The sequence below is a fragment of the Gallus gallus genome, chromosome 9 (genome assembly GCF_016699485.2).
Source record: "Gallus gallus isolate bGalGal1 chromosome 9, bGalGal1.mat.broiler.GRCg7b, whole genome shotgun sequence".
Classification (NCBI taxonomy): Eukaryota; Metazoa; Chordata; class Aves; order Galliformes; family Phasianidae; genus Gallus; species Gallus gallus.
Genome location: NC_052540.1, coordinates 7,545,754 through 7,569,552, shown reverse-complemented (window position 1 = coordinate 7,569,552; position 23,799 = coordinate 7,545,754). Strand labels below are relative to the sequence as shown.

Below are 23,799 nucleotides of genomic sequence, written 5' to 3'. Positions count from 1 at the left end.
GTAAGCAAATATGTGGTTAGCTGACAAGAAAAATGAGCAGTAACTTGTGTGCCGACCAAGGATCCAGGTGAATTTGGCAGCTTTGGTGAAGCTGTTTTTATGGTTTGACCCTTTGAAACTCAGCCTGAGGCATTCAGACTCAGCAAACTGAAATAGGCGATTCAGAATATCCCTCCGACCTTGTAAGACAAGCGTGCCTATTGTAGCTGCCTGCATTTACTGAGTATCTATCTTGAAGAATCCTGACTTTGTCAGTTTTACCTGCTAGATGTTTTTGCGGAAGACTTCAGACCAAATTTCTTGCAAGTGTTTGTTATGACTGTGAGAGAAAATCAGATGTATGGATGAATTTGTCTGGAGGGCAAACTCAGTGGTGCATGACTCTCTTCTTAAAATGTTTACTATGTATAATGCTTGCAAAACAGCTCTGTATCTAAACTTGGGCCAGGTAAGACCAAATCAAGCCCTGGAAATCATCCATGCACAAGCATAATAAAAATAGCTTCCTACATACGTCCCCTTAGCAAGACAAACTGGATGTAGGATATGATGGTTTATGTGAGCTTCAGTGCAAAGATACGATAAAATGAAAAAGACCTTGTTCGTGTTTTTCTAAATCAATGACCCACAGCTAGAAGAAAAGCAGAACTCTCATTAACATAACAGCTGTCTTAATGTGGCTTTAACCCTGTGACTTTTTACATTCCTTATGGCTTCCTTGGTTCCCTTGAGACGCATCTTGTCTCACACCACTCCTATGATCTATAGCCACACAAATTCCCCAGTACCTCTGACATATGGATATTTTGCCTAACCCAGCATGGAAGAAAGTTTCCAGTCAATCAATGATTGAAACACCAGAACAAAACCTTTCTGGCTTTGAGATGAGCCGGGGTTGAAGTAGCCAGCCTGTGTGTAGTTTTGTAGTACACTCCATCTGTCTGGTACCCTTGAAGGGCTGGCAGAGTGTTTTAGCAGTGGATTAAGGGATACAGGATTTTCCTTATCAGCATTCAGCACCTCTCTACAGCCCCCTTAAAATAGCCACCTATGATGGGCATGAAATAAAAGAAGACCTGTGAAAGGAAATAACCCTAAGAGACTTGAGCCTGAGAGGGCGGGAGAGCCATACTGATGCAGCATTCAAGCTTTCTTAGTCACATTTCTTTTTTGGTAAGAGTATGACAGAGATCAGAGATACCAAATTTTATATGGATATATACACAAAGACCTCTTTGACTGCTACTTGATCAAAGATTGTGTACAAGAGTATAATGTAGTCATTGCAGTCTGAATCTGGGTGAGATTCGAACATTATTTTTTTTCTCTTGAGATCTTCTAATAGGATTTTCTATAATGACAGATCTCATAGAGTTGTTTTACATTGTCTAGGATGTTAGCTAATTAATACTTAACTGATTACAACAGAACGAATGAGATATTCTTTCAGTTGCTCCAAGTTTTGCTTTTTCTAACTGCCACTCCTGTAGCGTACTCTTTCCTTCTATTCCCAAGGTGATCTCTGAACACTTGTGAAAGGAAGAGTCTTAAACATCCAAACTGTCTTTTTTCTCACTTTCTCACTGCTGAAGGGTGGCCAGCCACGTGTTTCTAAGCAGGCTGGTTGGAGGGGGTGGGGAAAGCCACCTCTGGGTTGAGATCAAATTAAGAATGTTTCAGCCCCTAAGGGGAATTTTTTGAAAGCTACAAGCAACTGAAAACAGACTTTACACTGTTAATGTTATTTGCGTATTTAAATTGTGGGGACAGGAAAGGCTTTTGGGGTAAGAAATGTTGAAACAAGCTCCATGTTGCAAGAATCACAAGATCTATAACTGTAATTATCACGTGTTCTTAAGCACTGTATGTAAAAAGAAGTTAAAATACTCCCTAGAATTCCTCCTACAGTGCCTTTGTGTTCCAGGACCTTGGGAGTCTCTCCCTCATGTTTGAGCCTAGATGTCATGTGGAAACAGGACAGCCTCTGCTGCCTCTTCCAAGGGCACCCTGCTCTTTTCTGCACATTAGATGCGTCAGGAAGGAAAAGTTAGTTGGTGTTGTGCACTCAGCATACACCACTCAAAAACTTAAGTCAAATCCTAAAGTGGCCCTGAAAAAAAGAAAAAAAAGAAAAAGAAAAAAAAGTGTTCCTCTTTAATATGAAGTTACACCTTTCCATACTGTGAATTAAACTCATAAACTTTCAATAGAAACTCAGTAAGCCATCATGAAGTTGCAGTGTAGACTCTTCAGGTCTCTGGCCTATTTTTACTGAATCAAGCTGGGGGCTAATTCCAAAAGTGAAATTTTCCCCACTGTAGATAAAGATCAAAGGCTCCTTCTGAGCTTCAGAGAGGCACGGTTACGGTTTCTGTAACAAACAACGCATAAGGAATGAAGTGGGTAGTGTCTCCTCTGGCCACCTCTGCCTTCCCGCACCAGGCTTATTTTCAGTCCTGGATGAACCGGGTGAATTTGGCAGCAGCGTGGGGCCTCAACCTATAGGCTGGAGATGGGTTTGTACATTCTCGTGTCAACCCTGTGGTAAGCTGTTGTAAAAAGCTCATCACAGCTTCAGTAAATAGAAGTCCTAAGGGCTCAGAAGTCTCGTGCAGCCAGAAGAAAAACTGTAGGAATATTTTACTATTTTAGAGATGTGATTGCATGTTTCTGTTCACTGTGACATGTGGAAAGGAAGAGAAGGTTTGGAGAAGATAGAGGAGGGAAAGGGGAGAGAAGCAATGACGACTCTTAAGCTGCTGGTAGGATTTGAAAGATCTGAAGTCCAATCTCTTAGCTTTAACAGTCTCTTCTCAGTAGCAAACAGTGAGAAGCATTCACTGGGAAATCAGGGGAGGAGGGACCTGTGCCAAAAAAAATCTTTATTTGCACTCAGCTCCTCTGGAATGGTTTGAGCTCGTGCTCCAGCTGCATGGTCCTATGGGGAGATGGGGTAAAGGAATGTGGGATGGATTCAGAAACATTTAAGACCTCTCAGCAGATCTTTACAGATATTCCTGATGTGGTTTATGGAAAATTTATAGTGCCCCTTTTTGAGGCTGTCCCTCTTGCATCATATATAGGATAGAGAAAGAAAACGCTGTGTGCACTCTTGTAGTAGATAACCTTCCAATTGCAATATTATTTTCTTTTTCCTGAGGTAAAGCAGGAATTCATACAGATAAATTAGCCAACTACAAACACACGCAGGCCCAAAAAGACATTTATAAATATAAAGGAGAAGAAAGGATGTGATCTTTGATTCCATTTTTCTGGTCCCTACTGCCTATGTGCTCAAATTAGTGGTGTTTTAATTTATAACTACACAGTTCATTGTGTTTATTAATCAGTACTACTGAGTAGCAGAACCACTCAGATGTTGTGTTTTAAAAGTAGTTGTGCAGAACTGAGGCAGAGTAATGTGTGAGAGCTGAGTATGTTGGATCACGCTGGGAGGTGGTTGGAAGTCCTCATTCCCTCCATTTCTTAGTTTGTTTTTGCTTTCTGGAGGAAGGAAGAGGTGGGAATATGGCAAGGAGGCAGGTATGTGGAAAATATCAGGAGGCAAATGGAGGAAAATTGCCCTTTGGCTGAAATGAGAAGCGCCGCTAACAATTGCTCAGTCTTTTGACTTTGCATGCTTTTGGCACTTACGCTTGCAATGGTCAGGGCTGCGTTCTAACAAAATATCCGCGAGTTTCCTGCAGAATTCACATCTCAGATGTTTTGTGCTGGTGGTTTAGAGATGTTTTTCCCTTAAAAGCACATCGAGCACTCTATGTTTGTGATCAGGCTGTTGAGATGTCAGGGCTGATTACACTGCTATGTTCCCAAGTGAATAAATGCATCTCTTAAGGAGTACCCTGTTGAGATCAACAAAGTAAGATGCTGGCACGATCGCTTGCAAAATACTTAAAGGAAAAATGATAATAAAAAGCAGGATCTGAATATAAGAAAGCAGAAATGGGAGAAACTTATTAGGTCACTTAATCCATTCAACAGCACTGCAAAATATATACATACAAAATTATATTATACTTATTTAATATTCTATATTACAGAGTGATTTCTTTTTTGTCAATCCAGTTCCAGATGTGTGAAAAATTGGGTCTCCAATGCTTACTTCCTTTAAATTACACTTTTTTCTTCTTTTGCACTATACTCTCACTCTTCTTCAGTTCTATTTTCAAGGCCTTCAGAGATGTAAATTTTGGCCAGACTCTGCGGTTAAGCTTTGTTTCCAAATCGTCAGAGTAATTTACATTCCATCTCTGAAAGTGACACTGAAGCTGGGGAGCCAAAGTCTCACCAACACGAACGTGCCTTGGCTGCGAGCACGGCCTCGCTTTGGGTGCTGGGGTCACCCAGCAGACTGCCTTTCCTCTGCCCATGCACGTGTTTGCACAACACCAAGCACAATGCTGACCTAATTTAGAGCTAAGGCCCTAGCACAGGCAGGTCAAATTTCTTCTGATGCGGGTCTGTTGGTGTAGGAATGCTGGATTTTGAGTCTCTGAAAGGCAGAAGCTCTAATATCTATTGCTTTGCGACCATGAGGGAATTCAGCATGGTCATGGTGACTGCAGCACAAAGATGGCGATTGGTTTGCTCAGAAGTGAGGCTGTAGAAGAGCAGTAATATGCCATGGGGAATCTGCTAGATTTGAAAAGTCCACTTCATAACGTGGGGATTTTGTCATTTTGATGAAATTTACTGAATGGAAATGTTTCAATAACATTGGAAATGAACAAACAAAAGAAAGCATTTCCCTGGGTATTTACAGTATGCTTCTGAGCATACACAGTGGTTTGTGGTAATTATTTTTGCCTTGTCTCAATATTGGCAAAATTTTTCAAGATTTCTTTAATTAGAGGCAACGATGCATGCGGATTTTTCATAGGTGTTGATTAATTTTTTTTCCTGGTCTTTTCAGAATAAATTAAGGCAGCTGAATGTAGTCTAAGTAGAATAACATGATTTTAAAAAGGTATAGTTTCACTTAACCTATAAAGTGTATAGCTGCTTCTGCATAAAGTTTGGCATCTGACTCATTTTAACAAATATTACATAAAACATAAATAAAATGTTTGACTTATTTAGCTTAGAGTCACTTCGTCTTGACTTTATTAATTTGATTTTTCAATGTTTTAACTCTCCTATTTCACTTTCTTTGTGTTCCTTTTCCTTCTTACTGTTAGACTGTTTCCTCTTTGTGTTCTACCTCACACAACACTCGAGGTCTGCGGGTACTTGGTGTGAAGTAGGAGTTAAACACTGTGGTAAACCACATCTCTACTTTACGGATCTAGGTTAGACCCACCATGTTTCAGACACTGGCCATCATGTCAGAAGGGCTGGGCTGTGCTAGGCAGTAAAAATCCTTGTGTTAAAACACCCAGAAATCAGAGCTTCAGCGTGTTCACTTGTGAAGATGTGTGATGGGAACTGTTGGGGCCATACTTATGGTCATTTTTATGATAAATCCTTTTTGCTTTTACCAAGGTGGACCCAAAGCCCATTAAAATTGAAGGAAAACAAGGACATACATGGATGATGCCCCTTGTGCTTGCTGCTAAGATGCATTTCCATCACTGGGCAGCAGAAAGCGCACATGGTTATTGTGGCAGTGAGTCCTTGGTGTTTGCAAAAGGGCTTAAATCTTGTTTAAGATTTGCCTGCAAAAGGGCAGATTCTTTGTGTGGGACAAACTCCTGTAGCCCTGTTCTGCAGGGGATCATTTGGTAGAAACTCACTCTGCTGTTTTGAGTGTTTTGGTGAAGTCACGTTGGTTGGCTCAGCAATGGTAGCACAGCCACATGGCCAACACGAGCTTGTGCATGTGCTCACTGCGGGCTGACCTGGGCTTCTGGGTACTGCCGAGCATGTCCCTGCCTGTGATGGCCAGTGCACCTCTGTGGTTCTGGGAAAGCACTCGTCTACAAAATGAGCTAAATGTGGGCAAGACCTACAGTCTGCAAATAAAAGCATAACACTTGGCATTAATGCTGCTGCTGAGTTCCAGTTTCAGATCTGACTCGGTTTTTAAGAAAGACCTAGAGCCAGAAGACAGACCCTTATCTGTAGAAAAAATAAAATCTCATTGCCCCATTTTCCTCAATGAAATCCACACAGTGGCGTTCAGCAAGGTTCCCAAAGCATTTGAAGATCACTGGATAACCCTATTGACCTGAAGAAGGCAGAGTGTCATGGAGAAAGCAACAGTTAATGACCTGGGTGGGCTAATTACAATGTGTGTTCACTCTTCCCTACTCCCTCTGTGACCTCCATTATCCTTCCTAAGAGCACTTCGGCTCTTCAGAGAGCCCCTTTCTCCCTCTTCAGAATATTTCCCCCTTCCTTCTTTTTGGTTATCTTCAAAGGACACTGCAACAGGAGCGTGAGACTGGTGGGCTCTGAGCGACATAAGCATGTGGAAGAGGTCTGAGGAGTAAGAAATTCAGGCTGCAATATCAGCAAGGGAGTTCAAAATGTTCTACGCCCTCATATAAAGGCAGCTTATGGCCTGTAATGTTACACCTGGAAATGCAGTCTGTGATGGCTGATTCATAAGCTGGTGTGGGCTGCTCACTGGAAGGGTGACAGATCTGAAACCTCACTTACTGTTACAAGTACTTCTACTTGTGGTTCAGCAGCTAGTGTGCCTCCTGGCCTTCAGGCTGCACTGCCTGCAGGCTTTGCAGGCGTACTGTGTGAGACCTTAGCTCACTGTTAGCATCTTTTCTAATTGATCAGATGTAGCTGCTTCACAATCTACAATTACGCTCAATAATATGTCTGTTTACAAAATGTAAAAGCCTTTCTCTCCTGCAGTTGTCCTCCTCATGGAAAAGGTTTAACCTAGAAGATACTCTAAACCTGCAGCAAGGCACTGGTGACGCACGCCAGGCCTGGGGACCCCTGCTGTGCTTGCCTGCCCTTCAGACTTGTGACATGCAGTCACCACTGATACCAGTATTAACCTACATGCTGCAGCTCTTACTGTCTGTGTCAGTAAGATCTTGTCTCTTCCTTTCTTGTAGGTAATAAGAGCCATCAAAGGCTTGGAAAACTTAGAGCATGAGCTGAGAATGATGTGAAGGAATCACTTGTTGGTAGAAAGCAGATTTATAGCTGAATTGATCCACTAATCCAAAACCCATTGGCTACATACCCTGTCCTGGGAACAGATTTCAGAGTGGTTGGTTCTGAAATACTGATCTAGTACTGAAATTCTGATCTAGTGTTAATGTTGAGTTTATTGAGAGATGCTTTGTACATACAGAATACATGAAAACTCGCTGTGTGGGCTTTGTGTATTTGTATGCAGAGCTTTTGTTTTTCAAATTAAAAGCTTAAAGTTCTGTTGATAATTAGGGCAACATAACATTCCAGCATACATACATACATATATATATATATACATATATACACACATATATATACATATATATATATATAAGCACCTTCCAACAGCGCTTCAAGGGATGCTGCTGACTTGTCAGCAATTTGAATGCAAAAACAAAACAATTCAGACCTAATAGCTTTGGCTGGCAGTCAGATCAAATGGAGAGATGTTTTCCCTTTCTCATTAAATCTGGCACATAAGGACAGTGATTAATAGCTATTAAAGGCACTAAAGCTTGAAAACATTAGTCAGCTTCTTTCTCAGGAGGCTGCAGTTGAGAGGAAACTGGGCTTTGGGATTCCTGCTTCCTGTCTGTTGAACCATGAAAGTGTGTGCCAAGGGCTCTTTGAGCGTCTAGGAGCTCTGAGCTGATGGCAGATATGCCCAGTGCACACCTTCTCTCACTCTCTTCTGAGGCACTGATCGCATTTTAAATATGATGCCATTATTTCTGATGCACCTTTATTAAATGTACAGAAATCAAATATGCCTAATTAAATCATTTGTAGGTCTGGTTTAGCAACCGCCGTGCTAGATGGAGGAAGCAGGCAGGAGCCAACCAACTGATGGCTTTCAACCACCTGATCCCAGGAGGGTTTCCACCCAGCGCCATGCCGACTCTGCCGACATACCAGCTCTCTGAGCCATCCTATCAGCCCACCTCCATACCGCAAGGTACAGTAGCAAACAGGTACTTGGCTAGAGGGTGCTACTGGGGGCTTCACGTGCTGATCCACTGCAGAAACATTTTCTTCTAAAAATGTAGAAAAAAGAACATCGGCTACTTTAGGGACTGCCTCAGTGATGACCTTGCAAGTCTGCTCATTTAAAATATGTAAGGATTCTAGTTTGTTTTGCTGCAAGAAAGAGCTGGTTCCATGTGAAACGTACAATCTTTAGAGAAAAAATAGTCTTATGCATTGCTGAGGTGTGGTGTGAAAGACACAGCAGTTGTGTCCTGTCCTCTTGGTTGCTTCTGATAGTGATGCACTGAAACTTCAGTTAAGTACTCGCAGCTTTTCCCAGTGGAAATAATCAGCTATTCAGACCACTGTTTTGCATCAGATAGTGGCAAGTCTCAGCATGGTAAAAATTGGTCATAACCTTACCAGAAATTCTGTGAACATTGGTAGATTGGAGCAAAGGAAACACATCTTTAAATCTAGTCTTTACTAGATTTTGCTGTTAAAGAAAATCCCTACAGGAGAGATTGTATAAGCCAAGTTACTGTATCCTCCTCGATCCCTCTGTGAGATTTTTATGCGAACTGCTGTTGAATGTTGTTGCCAGATTATCTGAGCAATGGAATTTTCAGAAGCCCAGGACTTTTCCTATCCATTGTTAGCTTCACTACAAATCACAGCAGAATTTCTGTGCTGTGACCAGAAAGGGAAAGCCTGCCTTCTAAACAAATTAAGCTTTTCTTTTATATGTAAGCTTATATGTGTGTATGTGCTTATATATAATTATATAAATCATCTAAAATATATTTATTTTCATATGTTATATATAATTTTGTGGTGTCAATTCTAAGCAATGCACTTGCTGAGAATTGTCCAAAAGCTGCGAGAGTCTGTTTTGGCTTTTATGGTCTATTTAATAATGACGATTTCATGGAATTTTCATGTAATTTTACTGGCCAGCCAGATATCTAGCAATGTTGAAGGCTTACCATTCTAGTTAATCAGTACTTCCATGCAGGTTCTGATGAAATTATATCAAGTTGAGTTTCACATAATGAACTTATTACGCTAGAAAAAGAGGAGGGAAATGATCAACGTGTTTCTTTTCCTTCCAGCCGTGTCTGATCCAAGCAGTACAGTCCATAGACCTCAGCCTCTCCCTCCAAGCACTGTACACCAAAGCAGCCTCCCTTCAAACCCAGAGAGCAGCTCTGCCTATTGCCTACCCAGCACCAGGCATGGATTTTCCAGCTATACAGACAGCTTTGTGCCTCCGTCCGGGCCCTCAAATCCCATGAACCCTGCCATTGGCAATGGCCTTTCACCTCAGGTCAGTCCTGTGTTTTCAGACAGAGGATTTGCTGTATACCAGAACCAAAGAGTCTATTCCCTCAGGCCACAGTATAATGAATTGCCAAATTTAAACCATAATGTATTCTTTATACAAGCCACATGATTTCAGTTTGCTAGTTTCCTTCTTTTTTTATTTTTTTCTTCCTACTGGCTGAATCAAGAGTCATAGCTTATATTTAATTTCAAGTGATTTATAAAGTAATCATACAGGGTTTGTGTTTACGTTCAGTTGTTAGGTACTGGTAACATACTGCTATTTTCCTGAAGATCCAGTGCTAGGTACAGAAAGTAGATCTTGTAGCTTTTGCGTGAATAAAATCTCTTTAAGATAACCTCACAAAGGCTTTACCAGATACTGCGGGAAAACTGCAGGCAAGTGGTGCTCGGAGAGTTCTGAGGGCTGAACACTACACTTTGAGATGAGCTATAATCGAGTTATAAATACATAAATTAGGAGCATTACTGCTCTTCGGCAATGTATAAACGCATGACTACCATAATTGTTTTTCTAATTTGCATGAGCTCTTCTTAGGAAATCACGTTAATAAATTGCCTTGATAATTGAGTGTCAAAAGGTTGGTTAAATTTTCCTACATGAGGCATCTGTCTGAAGCTGACATTATTAGTTAAACTTGAATAGACGGTAGTTTATTTTATTAGCTAGAGCTTTGCCCAGGTGCTCAGAAAGAGATGTCCACTAAATTCTGAGAAGTCACAAAGAGGATGCAATCTATAATTACAATCAGGAATCTCTTCAGGGCTGAAACTGAGAGTTTTAACAGCTTTATCTTCTTTCCACCCTTTTTTTCCTCGAAGTGGTTAGAAAAACAGAGAGAAGCTCAGAATGACACAAATGAAAAGTGAAAAGACAATTATACTCAATTACACACTAATCACTGACTATCACCACTGCCTAAGCAGGGAGAGGGCATTCTAATAGGCAGAAAATGAGATTTTAATGGCACAAAGGGTGGCCAAAATAACGACTCATATATCTTTGCCTCCTTCGTTTTCTTCAACTTGTGGTTTGCATCTCGGGAGTACAGTTCCTGGTTCCTGTGCAACGGTGATAACTCTGTGCAGCTGAAAAGTTCAAAGGCACTGGAGTTGAAAAGAATGAATAACAAAGGCAATGAAATAAACATTTTTGCCCAAAGGCAAAAGTTCATAAACCCTTTTTTGTAACAGTAAATGTAATTAAGTTTCACAGATTCCTATAGCATAGAGTGGAGTACAAAACTTTATGGCTTGAAACCTTGAGAAAAAAATACCAACAGAAAAAACAAACGGATGTACTTCCAACAAGACTTGAATGGATTTTCTTCTAAAGAATTCTCATTTCTAAATGCAATCTTCAACAAAAGCCATGACTTTTTAAAAATGGTTGGTTTCATAGTATGCAAGGCTTCCACAGTTTGGATATAAATATCTTTCTAGGATTGAGCGTTAATCCATCAAAGGTAGTTGTTAGTGTCAGTTTAAATGTATGTTGGTTCTGGCTATGGAAAATGTGATCTTTTTTTTCTTTCACAAAGCTTTTATTGTCTGTGACACAGAAGTCGAGCGCAACAGTAAAGAAATCTTGTGATGTCTGGGCAAAGTGGGACAAAACAGTGAGGCCAGGCTTCCTCCCCCCAAAGTCTTGCTGATTTGAGGTTTTATATAATCAAAATGAGATTCTGGAGCAGATTAGACTTCTTTTAATCAGTTGCTGGGCTTCCTTACACCCGGCTCTGTCTTTATGCTATGAAAATTCTGGTTTTTTGTTTTTTAACTTTCTGCTCTAAACCTTTTTCTGCCCTGGTCTCTAGAGCTGCTGTCTTTATTCTGCGCCTTTACCAACAAGTTTAGAAGGAGGCTGATCATTCAGAAATTGATGTTATGTGTTCATCACTGATCGTACACAGGTGCAATATCCACTTAGATGTTGAACAGCTTCTTGACAGCACAGTGATGAACCTGACTTGGCTGATAAATATCCTTCCATCACCTCACAGCAAACAAACAAACAAAAAACCTAAAAAGCCCTAAAATACTCACATATTGTTATCAATAGCACCTCTGAAACAGTTCTGGGGCCTAAGTGATAACAGAGACACCTCAGGATTAAATGATATACCCAGGATTTGTGTCCCTGCAACTATTCTGTCTTCTTCGTTGCATAAAACCGTTCCTTATGTGAAACAACTGTGATTCCAGAGAAACAATTATTGTGTTTTACGCCTGAAGGATGAGCCCAAGACATCGATTGCATCTGTGCTATGCTACTGGGTGTAAGATGTGTTTCACTTGGTTTTGGGGGGTCCCAGAGGATCCCCTTGCTGGGTTTCCTTGGGACCTGTGCACCACAGGTGTCCGAGTATAGCCAGGAAGTTTAAAGCCAGTTCTGCACTGGTGATTTTATTAAGAAAGAAACAGGAATTTTCCTGCTGAGTGGGCATGTTGCAGTGCCCCGCGTGTGTGTAGAATTTAGATGAGAGAGGATCTTTTCGCTAGCTAGTGGATTTTTGACCACAGTAAGTCTGGGTGTGTGAGCAATTAAATCATGTTTCCACCCACCAGTGTCTCTCTCAGAAAAGCACTCTAGGTACACTGCATAAGGCTGAATTTACAGTGACTTCAGTGGGAGGGAGAAGGTGGGGGCTTTGAACCCAAATAATCTTTTATGAGTAAAAAATAAAACCCTCAGAATTTGTAGAATGAAATCTAATATTAAGATTCACAGGATTATAGTCTTACCAGATCTGAACCCTCTCTTCCCTTTAACTTCAGTTTATTCCAATTGAGGGTCTGACATGCAAACCTCTGGGGATGCTTTATTTGCTGTGTGGGATGTCTCCTTTCTGACTTTGTTCTTGAGTATGATGGACTTGACGTGTTGTTCAAGGCAAGCAGTAGGTGAAGCACAGAGGAAAAAGGGAAATGACTGGGGTGCTGTAACTTTATTTTTATCACTTCAGCCATGAACTTGGAAGTTAGAGGACTGTACATCTTGCTCAGTTTTAATAAGCAGAACTTAATGTAGCTGTCTTGCAGGCTGGAAATTTACTGGGAAATAAAATGGTATTCTTGTTTATAAGAATGAGAGAATAGGAAGGGTCCCACCTGGTTAATATTCAGTCCTTTATTACATCGTGGCAAGATCTGCAGATCCCCTCCAGATGATGGATGGCTCTCCTTGTGCATCTGGTTTCCTTGCTACCACCTGGCTGTGGTGAGAACCTGGCCTGCAGACCTGTCGAAGATAGGCTTCTGCAGGAATAAGATAGTGATGGATGTCTTGGGGAACTGATAGCTAGGAGTGTCCTTGTTTGTATCAAATAGAAAAACAACCAAACCACAAGCACTCCATCTCAGCCAGCACTCTAAATATAATGTCAGAACAGAGATTATTAGTGTGTAATATATGTAAATCGCATATTTTTATGTTTTCTATGCCTATTATGCAGCTTCTTGGCTTTCACGCATACATTTATGGGGATATTGTATTTCCTTTTCAAATTAGGTTTCAGTTGCTTAGTGCATTTTCTTTTAACAAAAATTGGTTAACTCAGAATTGTTAGGGAATAGCATATCTGTGGGTGAATGTGTGTGTACAGGAGTTGAGCGTGCCATGGCACTTTCTGAGCCTGGCATTAACAGTCACCCCTGGTTCTTTGGCTGTAAACAGAAGACCGACTGCCGTAACATTTGTCTTGCAAGAGCTGCAGGTGTATGGTCTTACAAGAGAGCAGATTGTTTTTAAGACAGGATTTCAATATTTTGAACTGCTTCATTTAAGACAAGGAAAAAGTCTTTTCCGATGTACATGGGCATCCCTTGACCTTGTCATGTGCTTTTTATTAATGTCAAAGCAGCACAGCTTGCCCTACACAGTTTGCAGGTTTGGAAGCATGCTGTTTCTGGCTGCTCTTAGGTTCAGAGTGAGCAGCAACAGTGTGCTCACATTGCTGCCCATGAGGCCACTTGCTTCCTGCAGTTAACTTTTGGGATGCTCTGGTAAATTTTTAACAGAGAAAGAACAAATGTGTGCAACCTGTATCCTACTGGACATCAGGTTTTCTTTTCCTCCTTGTCCTCTAGAAAACTTCTGAGCTCTACTTTTTACTTTCCCTTATTGTCTTTCTCTATAAATGAGCCTAACGAGTAGCTTTAAAGACTGTATTTTCTAAATGGAAAGAGGATTGAATGTTGATTGTGCAGAAGATCACAATACTCTTGAAAATACTTTGCAGTTCTCGTGCAATTACCTGCAGTTCAGGACTAATCTTGATAAGAAAATTCCAAATGTTTCTGTGAACAGTAGTAAAACTGCCAGCTGTTTTCAGGGTTTCTTCCTTTTACTGTCAAAACATTTCACTGCCTGAGTTTAAGAATGAACCTGTAACTTATCTTGGTGAGACAGATCCTAGGTGACTGGCTTTAGTCTTTGCAAGCATTGGTTTTCATTAACCTGAAGCATAGACCTGACGGCAGCTGTCAAATCAGTTAGATATATTCATACTGTCTTGTTAACTCTGCTAAAGAGAGCGCTCCGTTGAAGAATCAACTTGAATTTCCTCATTAACAGGGCAGGAAGAACAAATACAACTGTTAATTCATTATGCCTTTTACAACACCTTCTGATTACTATGCAGCTGAAAACATACTGTTTAGTTCTAAGTTCCTTACCAATCAGAAGCTCATGGCATTTGTTACAGTGATGTTGGCTTTGAGAACTCTTTACTTAGTGACCAAGAACAGGTTGGGGATTTATTTGTGGGGAAGAAAGTCAATCCACATGATATAATCTTAATGAAAAAGTTCAGTCAATGGGATTATTTCTGTTTCTGGAATAGTTTCGTAATTGTTACCTTGCAAAATAATCACACCATTTTGTAAATATTATCATTATGAATATAAAATACATTAACATATAGATTAATTATATTTATTAGTATGACTACAACAATAAACTGGTGACCTTACATTTTGAATGTCCACCGCATCTTCGTTCCCTGGGCCTTTTTCCAACTTCACCTTCCCCTCGCCAGAATGTTTTCGAGGGCAGAATGCAGCCTTCCAAAACAGATCTGTTCGTACTGCTCAGATATCTGAAGTGGACAGGGAGGGGGGGGATGAAAGGCTCTGGACTCTGCTAGAAAATCAGTATGAAAATGTAAGAGTAAAATAACACAATATGTATAAAACTAATCACTAACTATCACTATAAAACTATCACTAAGCACTGTGATTTTAATCACTTTTTTTTACACATTACAGCCGTCAAACTGCAGCAAAGTTGTAGTTCAGTGTTTGAGGTTTTCTTTCTGAAGGTGCTTTGTGTAGGCGCTATAAGAAGATAATGCTTACCCAGAAGCTTTGACAGTGCTTAAATGAATACATTTCGAACTAGTTACTGATTCCGACTGCTAGGTGCTTCTCTGCTCTTACACCTGGCTGCTGTTTCATGACAAATCTTCAGCTGAAAATTTCTTTCAAAAACGAAGCCTGAGTCTTCCCTACCCCTAACAACTCCCATTTAAAACAAAAGCATTATGTTTATTTGCCTCAGAGCTTAAAACACAAACAAAATAATTCCTGATATATAATAACTGTTCAATTTTTGAACAAATCTTTATGGTAATTTCACATCTTAACTTTTTCTATTAACAAACATCACAAGAAACAAAATCAGCCTTATTTTGTACCCTGTGATATTGAAAGGATTAGAACTCCCACAAGACTGACTCACCTGTTTCCATAATAATTCGTATCACTTACAATATACACAAGATGAGTGTTCAGCTGCACTGCAGCTCTTAAAGCAGTGTTTTGCATTTGCTGCACGTAGACTTTAAATTTGAACCATTTAAGCAAAAGTATGATTTAGTTCTTCACAGAATATGTGACTTGCATGCATTGGTGAACTTTTAATTCTTTAACGAATTTACGAAATGAAAATATGTACAGGAATGTAAGTACTTGCATATTTATTCAGCTAATGGCTGGTACGTGAATGAGGGCTTTGTTATGAGTAATCACTGGTGGCTTACTTGAGTAACTATGTTCTGTAGTTTAGATATCCAAAGGAGGATACTAAAAATACAACAGAATGATTCAGTGAAAAGCGTATATTGCAGTGGGATCAGAAAGAGCAAAATGTAATCCATAGCAAAGTTGCTCTAGAAAGCAATGCCCCTGTCTTCAGATGTGTAGGGCTCAGTTTGCTTCAAAATTTCCAACCCCTCCAGAGAGAACTGCCTAATTTTTTGGTTGATTTTTCCCCGGATATCAGTAACACAAATCATTTCCTTATAAAAGGAAGACTGAGTGCTGAGTCAGAATGCTAAGAGGCTTAGTTTTGCCTAGTCAAAATAGCAAAGTGTTTGCGTTTGTCCTGGTGATGATTAACCTGGCATTAGAGTCCTTGGCATAGACACTAATGGAAGCCTCATGAGTAAACCCTTCCTTACAGGTTGGATTACTTTAGCCATGTTTGTTTGTCATCTTCACATTTCTGGATAATATTTCTTTTAACTACTTGGCGAGGATTTTGTAGCAGCTTCCCTTGGTTGATTCAGCCATGTAAGACCATGTAACAGCTGTAATAGGGCCAAATGGAGTTCAGTGAGAATTTTGCTGGAGAAGCTTCACAGATCACATCCCCAGGCCTTCTGCCAGTGACAAAATTAACCAGTGTTTGAATTTAAAATTTAAAAAAAAAAAAAAAAAAGGAAAACAAAACGGTTCTTTGTTTGTCTAGCTTCTGTAAAACAGAACGGTGTATTCCAGTTGTGAAGGGAAGGTGTGTGTGAGTCTGGCTGTCTGTAGCCTTTTTGATGATGGCTGGATTGTCTCTGTTCTGTTTTGGGTTGAGCAGTAGGTGGGAGAAGAGTTTACAGGGAAAGGGAAATCTAACCCTATGCTATGAATGATTGTAAGTAATACTGCCATATTTAACAATCTAAACTCACAAGCCAGTACCTACAATCCCTAAGACTGCCTAACAATTTTGACATATTAAGTATTTATATTTAACCACATACAATATATAAAAATAATATATTATGGAAAATTGAACACATATTCATCTTTGGGCCTTCTATTTTGCCTTTTCAGTCTTAAAATTTTTGAAGCTTCTCCATGCAACAGGATCTAGAGAATTTCTCTTAATTATTTTGATAGTTACCTAGTCCTGTGAGTCCGTGATCCAGTGCCTGAAAAAAGGCAGTAGTTTAGAAACAAACTGTGGTAATGTTGTGGACATCAGTAATCTTCTGTAGTTAAAAATATAATTCTTGTAGGATCAAGTTATCCTCTCAGTTGTCCTAAATGGTATACCACTGCACCTTCTCTGATTTCAGCGTAGCTACCACTGATGTCTAGTGGTGTGAAATCAGTATGAGGCCTCATCTGATTCAAGTACACAGAAGGTCAGATCATCGGATCTTCAAAGTCGGTGTATTTGCTCCTATTTTTATTAAGCAAGTATTTGGTTCCAAGTGCTTGCCAGTTGGCACAAAATTCTTAGTCTTGGGTTTCTTCATATACCCAGCAGAAATATTCATGTTTAAGAAATGAATCAGAATTATAGTTCTGTGATCCTATAGGTATAGATCCATGTAGCTAGTTAATTTTATACAATCTACTAAAATCTGCCATCCTAGTGCAATAGGGCAAACATTTTTATGTGCTTTACAGTGCAGTATTTTGTTTGTGAGAGATTTTTCTGCAGCGAACAGAGTTAACAGCAGGTAATGCCATTCATCTCAGAAGGAGTTTGAAATTTGCAGTGTTTGTGATGAATGAGGGTATCTGACCCACATCTGTTTTACATTAGAATGGAACATTGCCCTGACATCCTTAGGAGCATTTGTCAAGATTCCCTGGACAGAGCTTCTGTAAATTACATGCTGCAAATGTGTCAGGGTCAGATAAGAGGATATCATTAACTCCACTAAAGTTTACTCATGATTCTGTCAGTTCAACTTAATACGTTAACTGCCAACGATTTTCCTTGAGCTGTTTCATTAAATCTTTCATTCACAGGAGGGGGAAAAAATGTATCACTGTACCCAAAAAATATTGCACATGTTCTTCTCTCATAAATCATATTAATTGCAGACATGGTCACAAAGCATATTAAATGCAGGCATGCGTAAATGAATTAAAACATATGAGAATTTTATTGTGCTTATGGTAGGTCCTACATCCTAAAATACCAACCACATTAATGGGCATAATGCTTCATTTAAATGGAATGAGCTTTTTCTCAGTTTAATGGACTTTATTTTGTTAATGATAGAAGTATTTTCTAACAGCTGATAGTGGACCAGATGTTGTGTACGTGGTGTTTAAGCATTCATCATTTGATTTCTCTTCCTCCTGGATCATAACCTCACCCAGTGATGTTGTGTCAACTCCAACAGCTAGAGATTTGTTCCAATGAATGTTTTGGATGTTTGGGATGTGCTCCATGAAAACTCTTCTGTAGAGTTGACTTGTTACAGTTCATAGTGTTCTTTTTGATATTCCTAAATACATCTTCATTTTCGAACAGAATATACAAATAACTGTATTAATTACATACGCTGTCTTTTACTGTATAAACCCAAAGGCTACAGATCAACATTTTTTCTTCTTAAGGAAAACAAAACATGTAATGTAAACCAGCCCGAATTTTTGCATTTATAGGAGTTATTTTCTAAAATAAATGGAGCAGTTACAGCAGCATTTGGTTCTCAATGTTAGATCTGCCCATGATTTTTCTTTTTTTTTTTTTTAACTTCTTTGAGATCCAGGTGAGGGTGACAATTACTACTTCAATTTTCCCCAATTAATTCAGAGGCAAGTACACATTTTCCAGTAATTTGAATGGCACGTGGACTGAATAAATGTTTTTCAATGGTTAATGAAAAAAAAATCAGATCTGTTTACTTATCTAGTATTATACTGTTTAATACTAGCAGAAAATCTGAGTTGCAAAATCCAGATCTTCATGTGTCTTTTGTATGCTACTAAGCTGAAGGTGCTGAGCGTCGTGCAGACGTGGCCCATTGATGGCTATCTAATTGATTAGGTGAAAGTCAGCCATGCCCTTCCTGTAACTCCTTGTATGGGTGAGAAGGTCATGGCACATACCATATGAAAGACTTTTGCCCTAAGGCTACTTCCCTTATAGCTTTCAGAACAGACATAACCAAAAATCTAATTATTTAGATGCTAATCAACTACAGCATGATTCCTAAGGCTTCTGAAGAAGACATTTCTATGAAGATGGTTATCCTAGTTTTCCCCACCTCAGAGATAGGGTGCTGTGCCAATTCTTCTCCAGAGTGTTTATTAGGAGCATCTTATAAAAGATACTTAAAGGCTTGTACTATTTTCTGATTAATAATTATAATAAAAATAAATAAAAAATTGTCTTGGGCTCTGTTCTGTGGAAAATGTTAAACAGAAAAGAGTTAAGTTACTTAGAGTGTGTGGTTGGCAAAACAGCTATTTGCCCAACTTAGCAAACCATCATAGAACTCCTGGTAGAGATGGTAGGTGATATGAGAGCTCACATGCAGAGGAGCGGCATCAGGACTCCAGCAGGGCTGTGAGGGCAACACAAGATCAGGCTGTTCTCCCTGCTCTTGAACTTGGAACACAGCACGGTAAAACATCGTGAATATTGGGATTACATAGGTACTATACGGGAATGGGAAGGGCTGTGCACTTATTTCAGATTTCTGATAAACCATGAATGTTTCAAACTGTAGTCAAAACCATGATGCTTGTGCCAATGTAAATATTTTTCACAGCAGTAATTTTTAACATAAATGTTTATGTTAAGATATGTGGTTTTTTTGTGGTGGAATTTCTTATTCTTTTAAGTTCGCAACCTTAATTTTAAAGGATGAATATTAATATAACCTGTGTTCATTGAAAGTGTAACATGTCTAACTTTGTATGCTGCTGATGCAATGTCAGTTCATTAAACATGCTACGTTTTCATGATCATATCACTTAACAAAAGTACAAGAAATAAATAGCAGAACTTACTAAAATAATCTTGAAAAATTGCAATGCTTTTCAGAATCCAATTTGAGGAGAAAAAGTTGGGAGCCCAGTAATCTCAGCTTGTAGTGGGTTTTTTGGTGACAAAATGCCACTCCGGTTGCCATTCCAGTGTGACGATTTTTTAATCTCTGGCAATTCTGAGGATTTTTAAATTGTGTCATATTAATCTCAAATTCTTTTAATACGTTTTGTGCCTTAAAAAAAGTGATCTGAAGTAAGAATTAATGTATATATATAATATAAAAAAATATATAACATTCCATACCTGAATCCAAGTTCTTAGTGTTTTTAACTTCAGTGCTAGGATTTCACAATGAGATGTGCTGAGTGCATCTCAAGACATGATTTATATGTGTGATGCAGGAAGGCATCTGAGTGTTACTTTTTGAAATCCTCTGCTTCTGCCTCTTGCTCTTTTTCTTATCAGACATGTAAGACCTGGATTTGTCTTCCTTCCTACTCTCTAATTGTGATCCCTGGGGCTTGTTTCACTTATTGATTAAAAACAAACAATTCAAAGATTGCCGAGCTGGGACTACGAGCTCCCTGCAACAAAAATCCCTCTTCTATTGCAATGGAAAATAAATACAATTTGAGAAGGGACACCAGAACTTTAGGAACCAGACATATTCATATGAGCATGGCTTTATTCTTCACAAAACAGACTGCAAATTTAATAATTTTTGGTGGGTTAGGATAAGTGCAGTGAAGCAAAATGATTATCAAAGAGCGTGTGTCAGATATTTGTAATGCTTTTTTGGAGGAAGACCAACTTAAGATTATCAGGTTGTGCTGTTTTGGCAGAAGCTGTACATTACCTCTCCATTTTAACTTGCAAACTGTTTCTCAAGCTTTGAAGTGCAACTTTGTCCAGCAGAAGCAAGCAGTTCTCTCAACAGAACTCACTTGCAAAATGTGCTGTAGAGATGTGCTGGGAATACAAATACACACCAGCCGATAACGTGCGTTGATATTTGTAAATCAAGAACTTAGCACTGCAGCTTCCTTGACTCCTGTTCAAAAGCACAGGTGCTTTTCTACTGGAAATTACAGCTTAGAGCACTGAACCTTTGTAGAGACACGTACATATTTTCCAGTTATCTCTCTCATTTAATCTCAATTCAGTTGTTGACTTTATAACTGTTTGTGTATGGGCAGCTTATTAAGGGAGTCACAGCACAGCTGACTTGAGGTCAGTCTGGGCAGCCAGACCATTTCTGTTGTCTCCTCTAACTCAGGATTGAGAACTGCTATAATGAATCGCACTTTTTTGCATTTCACATCTTCAGATCAGCATGCAGTGTATCCAGTGACAGGAGTTAGGGCTGCTCTGCCCCTTCCCCATACACCTATGTTCATCTCAGTGCTGGGAGTCTTTGTTACTTCTGTCAATGGTATTGCTGTGATTATTAGTTAGCTAAAGCATAGACTGAATCCTAAGTCTACCTGTTTCAGGAAATCAATGAAAGACTTGAAGACTCCTACAGCTCCTACAACAATACAGTTTTCCATGTGTTTTAACTCAGTCATTCTACCTTTTATTTTAGGTAATGGGACTCTTGACTAACCATGGTGGTGTGCCTCACCAGCCCCAAACTGATTATGCCCTGTCCCCTTTGACTGGAGGTCTGGAGCCCACCACCACTGTCTCAGCCAGCTGCAGTCAGCGGCTAGATCACATGAAGAGTTTAGACAGCCTGCCTACATCACAGTCCTACTGCCCACCGACCTATAGCACCACCGGCTACAGCATGGACCCTGTCACAGGCTACCAGTATGGACAGTATGGACAAAGTGAGTGCTGTGACACAATAATCATTTATCAATTGTATGTTTTTTTTTTTTTTTTTTTTTTGTCTGTAACAAAGAAAATTACAGGAATTAGACCCTAATGGCTGACTGCTACTACTCTCCAAAATCGAGTGGAGTGCACTGGTGAGATAGCTGATTGTTTGAGCAAGATTTCTGCTGCATAATTATTTTCTTAAGTGATGTCAACAACATCTTGATGTTATTAATTGTTGAGACATGAAACCTGATTGCCATTAGGTAAAACATAAGGGTTGTCCAAATCGAAATAACCACTGGCATTCCATTATTAGAAACACATGTTCTTAATGAGGTCAGCTCAAGAATCATTACAGTATATAATCCCAGATACACAGAGTTTTGTCAAACTTGTCCCAGGAATAAAAATATTAGTCCCTTTCCTTTGATATATCAATATTAAATATGACAATGTCAACCTATAGTTGGCGTGGCCCCATGCTGTGAGGTTGTCACAGCATGACTTAAAAAGCTTCTTTTGTTTTTTTTTGCAGGTGCCTTTCATTATCTGAAGCCAGATATCGCATAAATGAACTGTCCACTTCAAGTTAAAGCTGGTGTTGTTTTCCAGTCTTGCTCCAGAGCTTGGATACCAGGGATCTTCTCAACACACTGCAGTCTAAACTGGGGCAATCCCAATGAGAGAAGCAGGCTTGTTCTGTACTCTCCAGTCATAGCTTTTAGTAGACTTTTGAAGACTGAACAAAGCTATACAGAAGACAAAGGCCAAAAGCAATAATGAATAAATAAATGCGACATGGTTCATTATGAGTGGGTATAAAAAACAGAGCAGAATTTAATATTGCTGCCTGGCAAAACATTCCGGTTTTTTTTTGTTGTTGTTGTTGTTGAAATTAATGTACATTGATTGGGACAAATGGAACATTTGGAAATTTAGCAGTTGAGCTCTGCATACTCTGACTCATCTGGCGTCCAGTGCTGACTTTAGTCTAACGTTAAAGCTGCCCAGTTTCTGAAGCATGCGCAGCAGAACCTCTTTCGTTACACACTGGAAATTGTCATCAAGAGGAAATGTCACAGCCCATAGGAAGCTAGGATAAATGCAAAAGACTTCCAGAGCAACTTACTGGTTATCTTACCATGCTTCTGTAATCACGTTGTCAATAAATGTCACTTACAAGTTTTGCTTTACCAAGAGACAAAATCTCATGTAACATGAAAAATACGTTTTATCTTTTCATGTGGAGTTTTCCTGGTCCATTGTACCTTTTTGAACAAACATGGAGGAAAAAAATCAACATGACTGATTTTTTTTCACAACTGCCTAGCAATGTGTGCAATACTGTGTACCTCACACAAACTTTGGAATCATCCAAAGTCATATAGATAGAATCAGAACTATATTTTTGCAGGTACTTTTATTTTTGCAGTGCATAATTCCTAATGATCAAATGCAGAAATGTTGCAGTGTGCTGGACAGCTAAAATCCAGCTTGCTAATCATGATTTAAAGGTCATTTTCAGGAAACAGTAAGAAAAAATGATTACGTTTACATTTTTTAGTGATGTACAGGACACGAACAGAGATGGACCTGTATATAACACAGTTGTTTAAATTATACAGTGATATCCAATATAGGAAATAATTATAGGAACCAAGGTTTACAAGAAGTTTGCATTGTGACATTTTAGAATGTCAATAAATTTGTGTTTTGTGATGTTGAGAGGAACAGGAAGATGGAAGGCGGTGTTATTTATTTCTCTCTATTCTTTGAACAAGGAGAGAGGCAGAACACAAATACATTCCTTTTAGTGTTAAGGACAATGAAGTAGTGCATTAGACTAGATCCAGTACAGAGGTTAGTTCGCACATTGGTCTTAAGGGAGAGGGAAAAATGAAATCTCTTTGTGTTGCAGCCTCTACCAACAACATGTTGTAAAAAAAACAAACAAACAAAACAAAAACAAAAAACAAACGTCTTTCATGTAAAAAGTTCAGTAAATATTTACTATTTATAATGAATAAACAGTTACGAAGCCTTGCAAAGCACTGATGATTTTGTCCTAAAATGTAGTATTGTGCTAAATACATTGATACATTTTAATCTGAATATCATGAAGAAATAAACCATGTTATCTTCAACTCAAGGTGTATTCCTTATGTTAGTGTCTTCTGCACACGTTCCAGAGCAGCAGTAGCCTTGGGCAGCCCCTGTGCACAGGTACTGCTTGTATGCTGCTCAGAGGTCTGGGTTCGTCTTTCTTCAAGCACTATTTGCACTGTATGTCTTCCCAACAACAAAAGCCTCGTGCATTTACTGTGCATTTGAAGGGCTTAAACTCAGCACAAGTAGGTCAGCTACAATGGTTTCACACAGTGCTAGAGCTCTAATGAGTAGTGGGTTATGGGCAGTTTCTGTACTGATTACTTTTTCATCCTTAAAAGCCTCAGGAATTTGTTAACAGGGTTAAGGAAAAAGCAACTGAAACACGGGGAAAGACCCTTCCAGACAATTGGAATATG

At 39.3% G+C, this 23,799-nt stretch overlaps 1 protein-coding gene across 13 annotated transcripts in view; it reads left to right on the top strand.

Moving 5' to 3' along the window:
- PAX3 (paired box 3) overlaps nucleotides 1–23,423 on the top strand; it is a 65,246-nt gene extending 41,823 nt beyond the window's left edge. For 6 of the 13 annotated variants that reach the window (XM_046898291.1, XM_040705442.2, XM_046898290.1 and 3 more), the window contains 4 exons: nucleotides 7,915–8,080; nucleotides 9,204–9,418; nucleotides 21,036–21,282; nucleotides 21,810–23,423. In XM_046898291.1, coding sequence (XP_046754247.1) covers nucleotides 7,915–8,080; nucleotides 9,204–9,418; nucleotides 21,036–21,282; nucleotides 21,810–21,844 — 663 coding nt within the window. In that variant the 3' untranslated portion in view covers nucleotides 21,845–23,423. Of the gene's footprint in view, nucleotides 1–2,719; nucleotides 3,544–7,914; nucleotides 8,081–9,203; nucleotides 9,419–21,035; nucleotides 21,283–21,809 lie in introns of those variants that run through there. The other 7 variants (NM_001397759.1, NM_001397760.1, NM_204269.2 and 4 more) reach the window with 2 other exon arrangements.
- The last annotated feature ends 376 nt before the right edge of the window (nucleotides 23,424–23,799 follow it).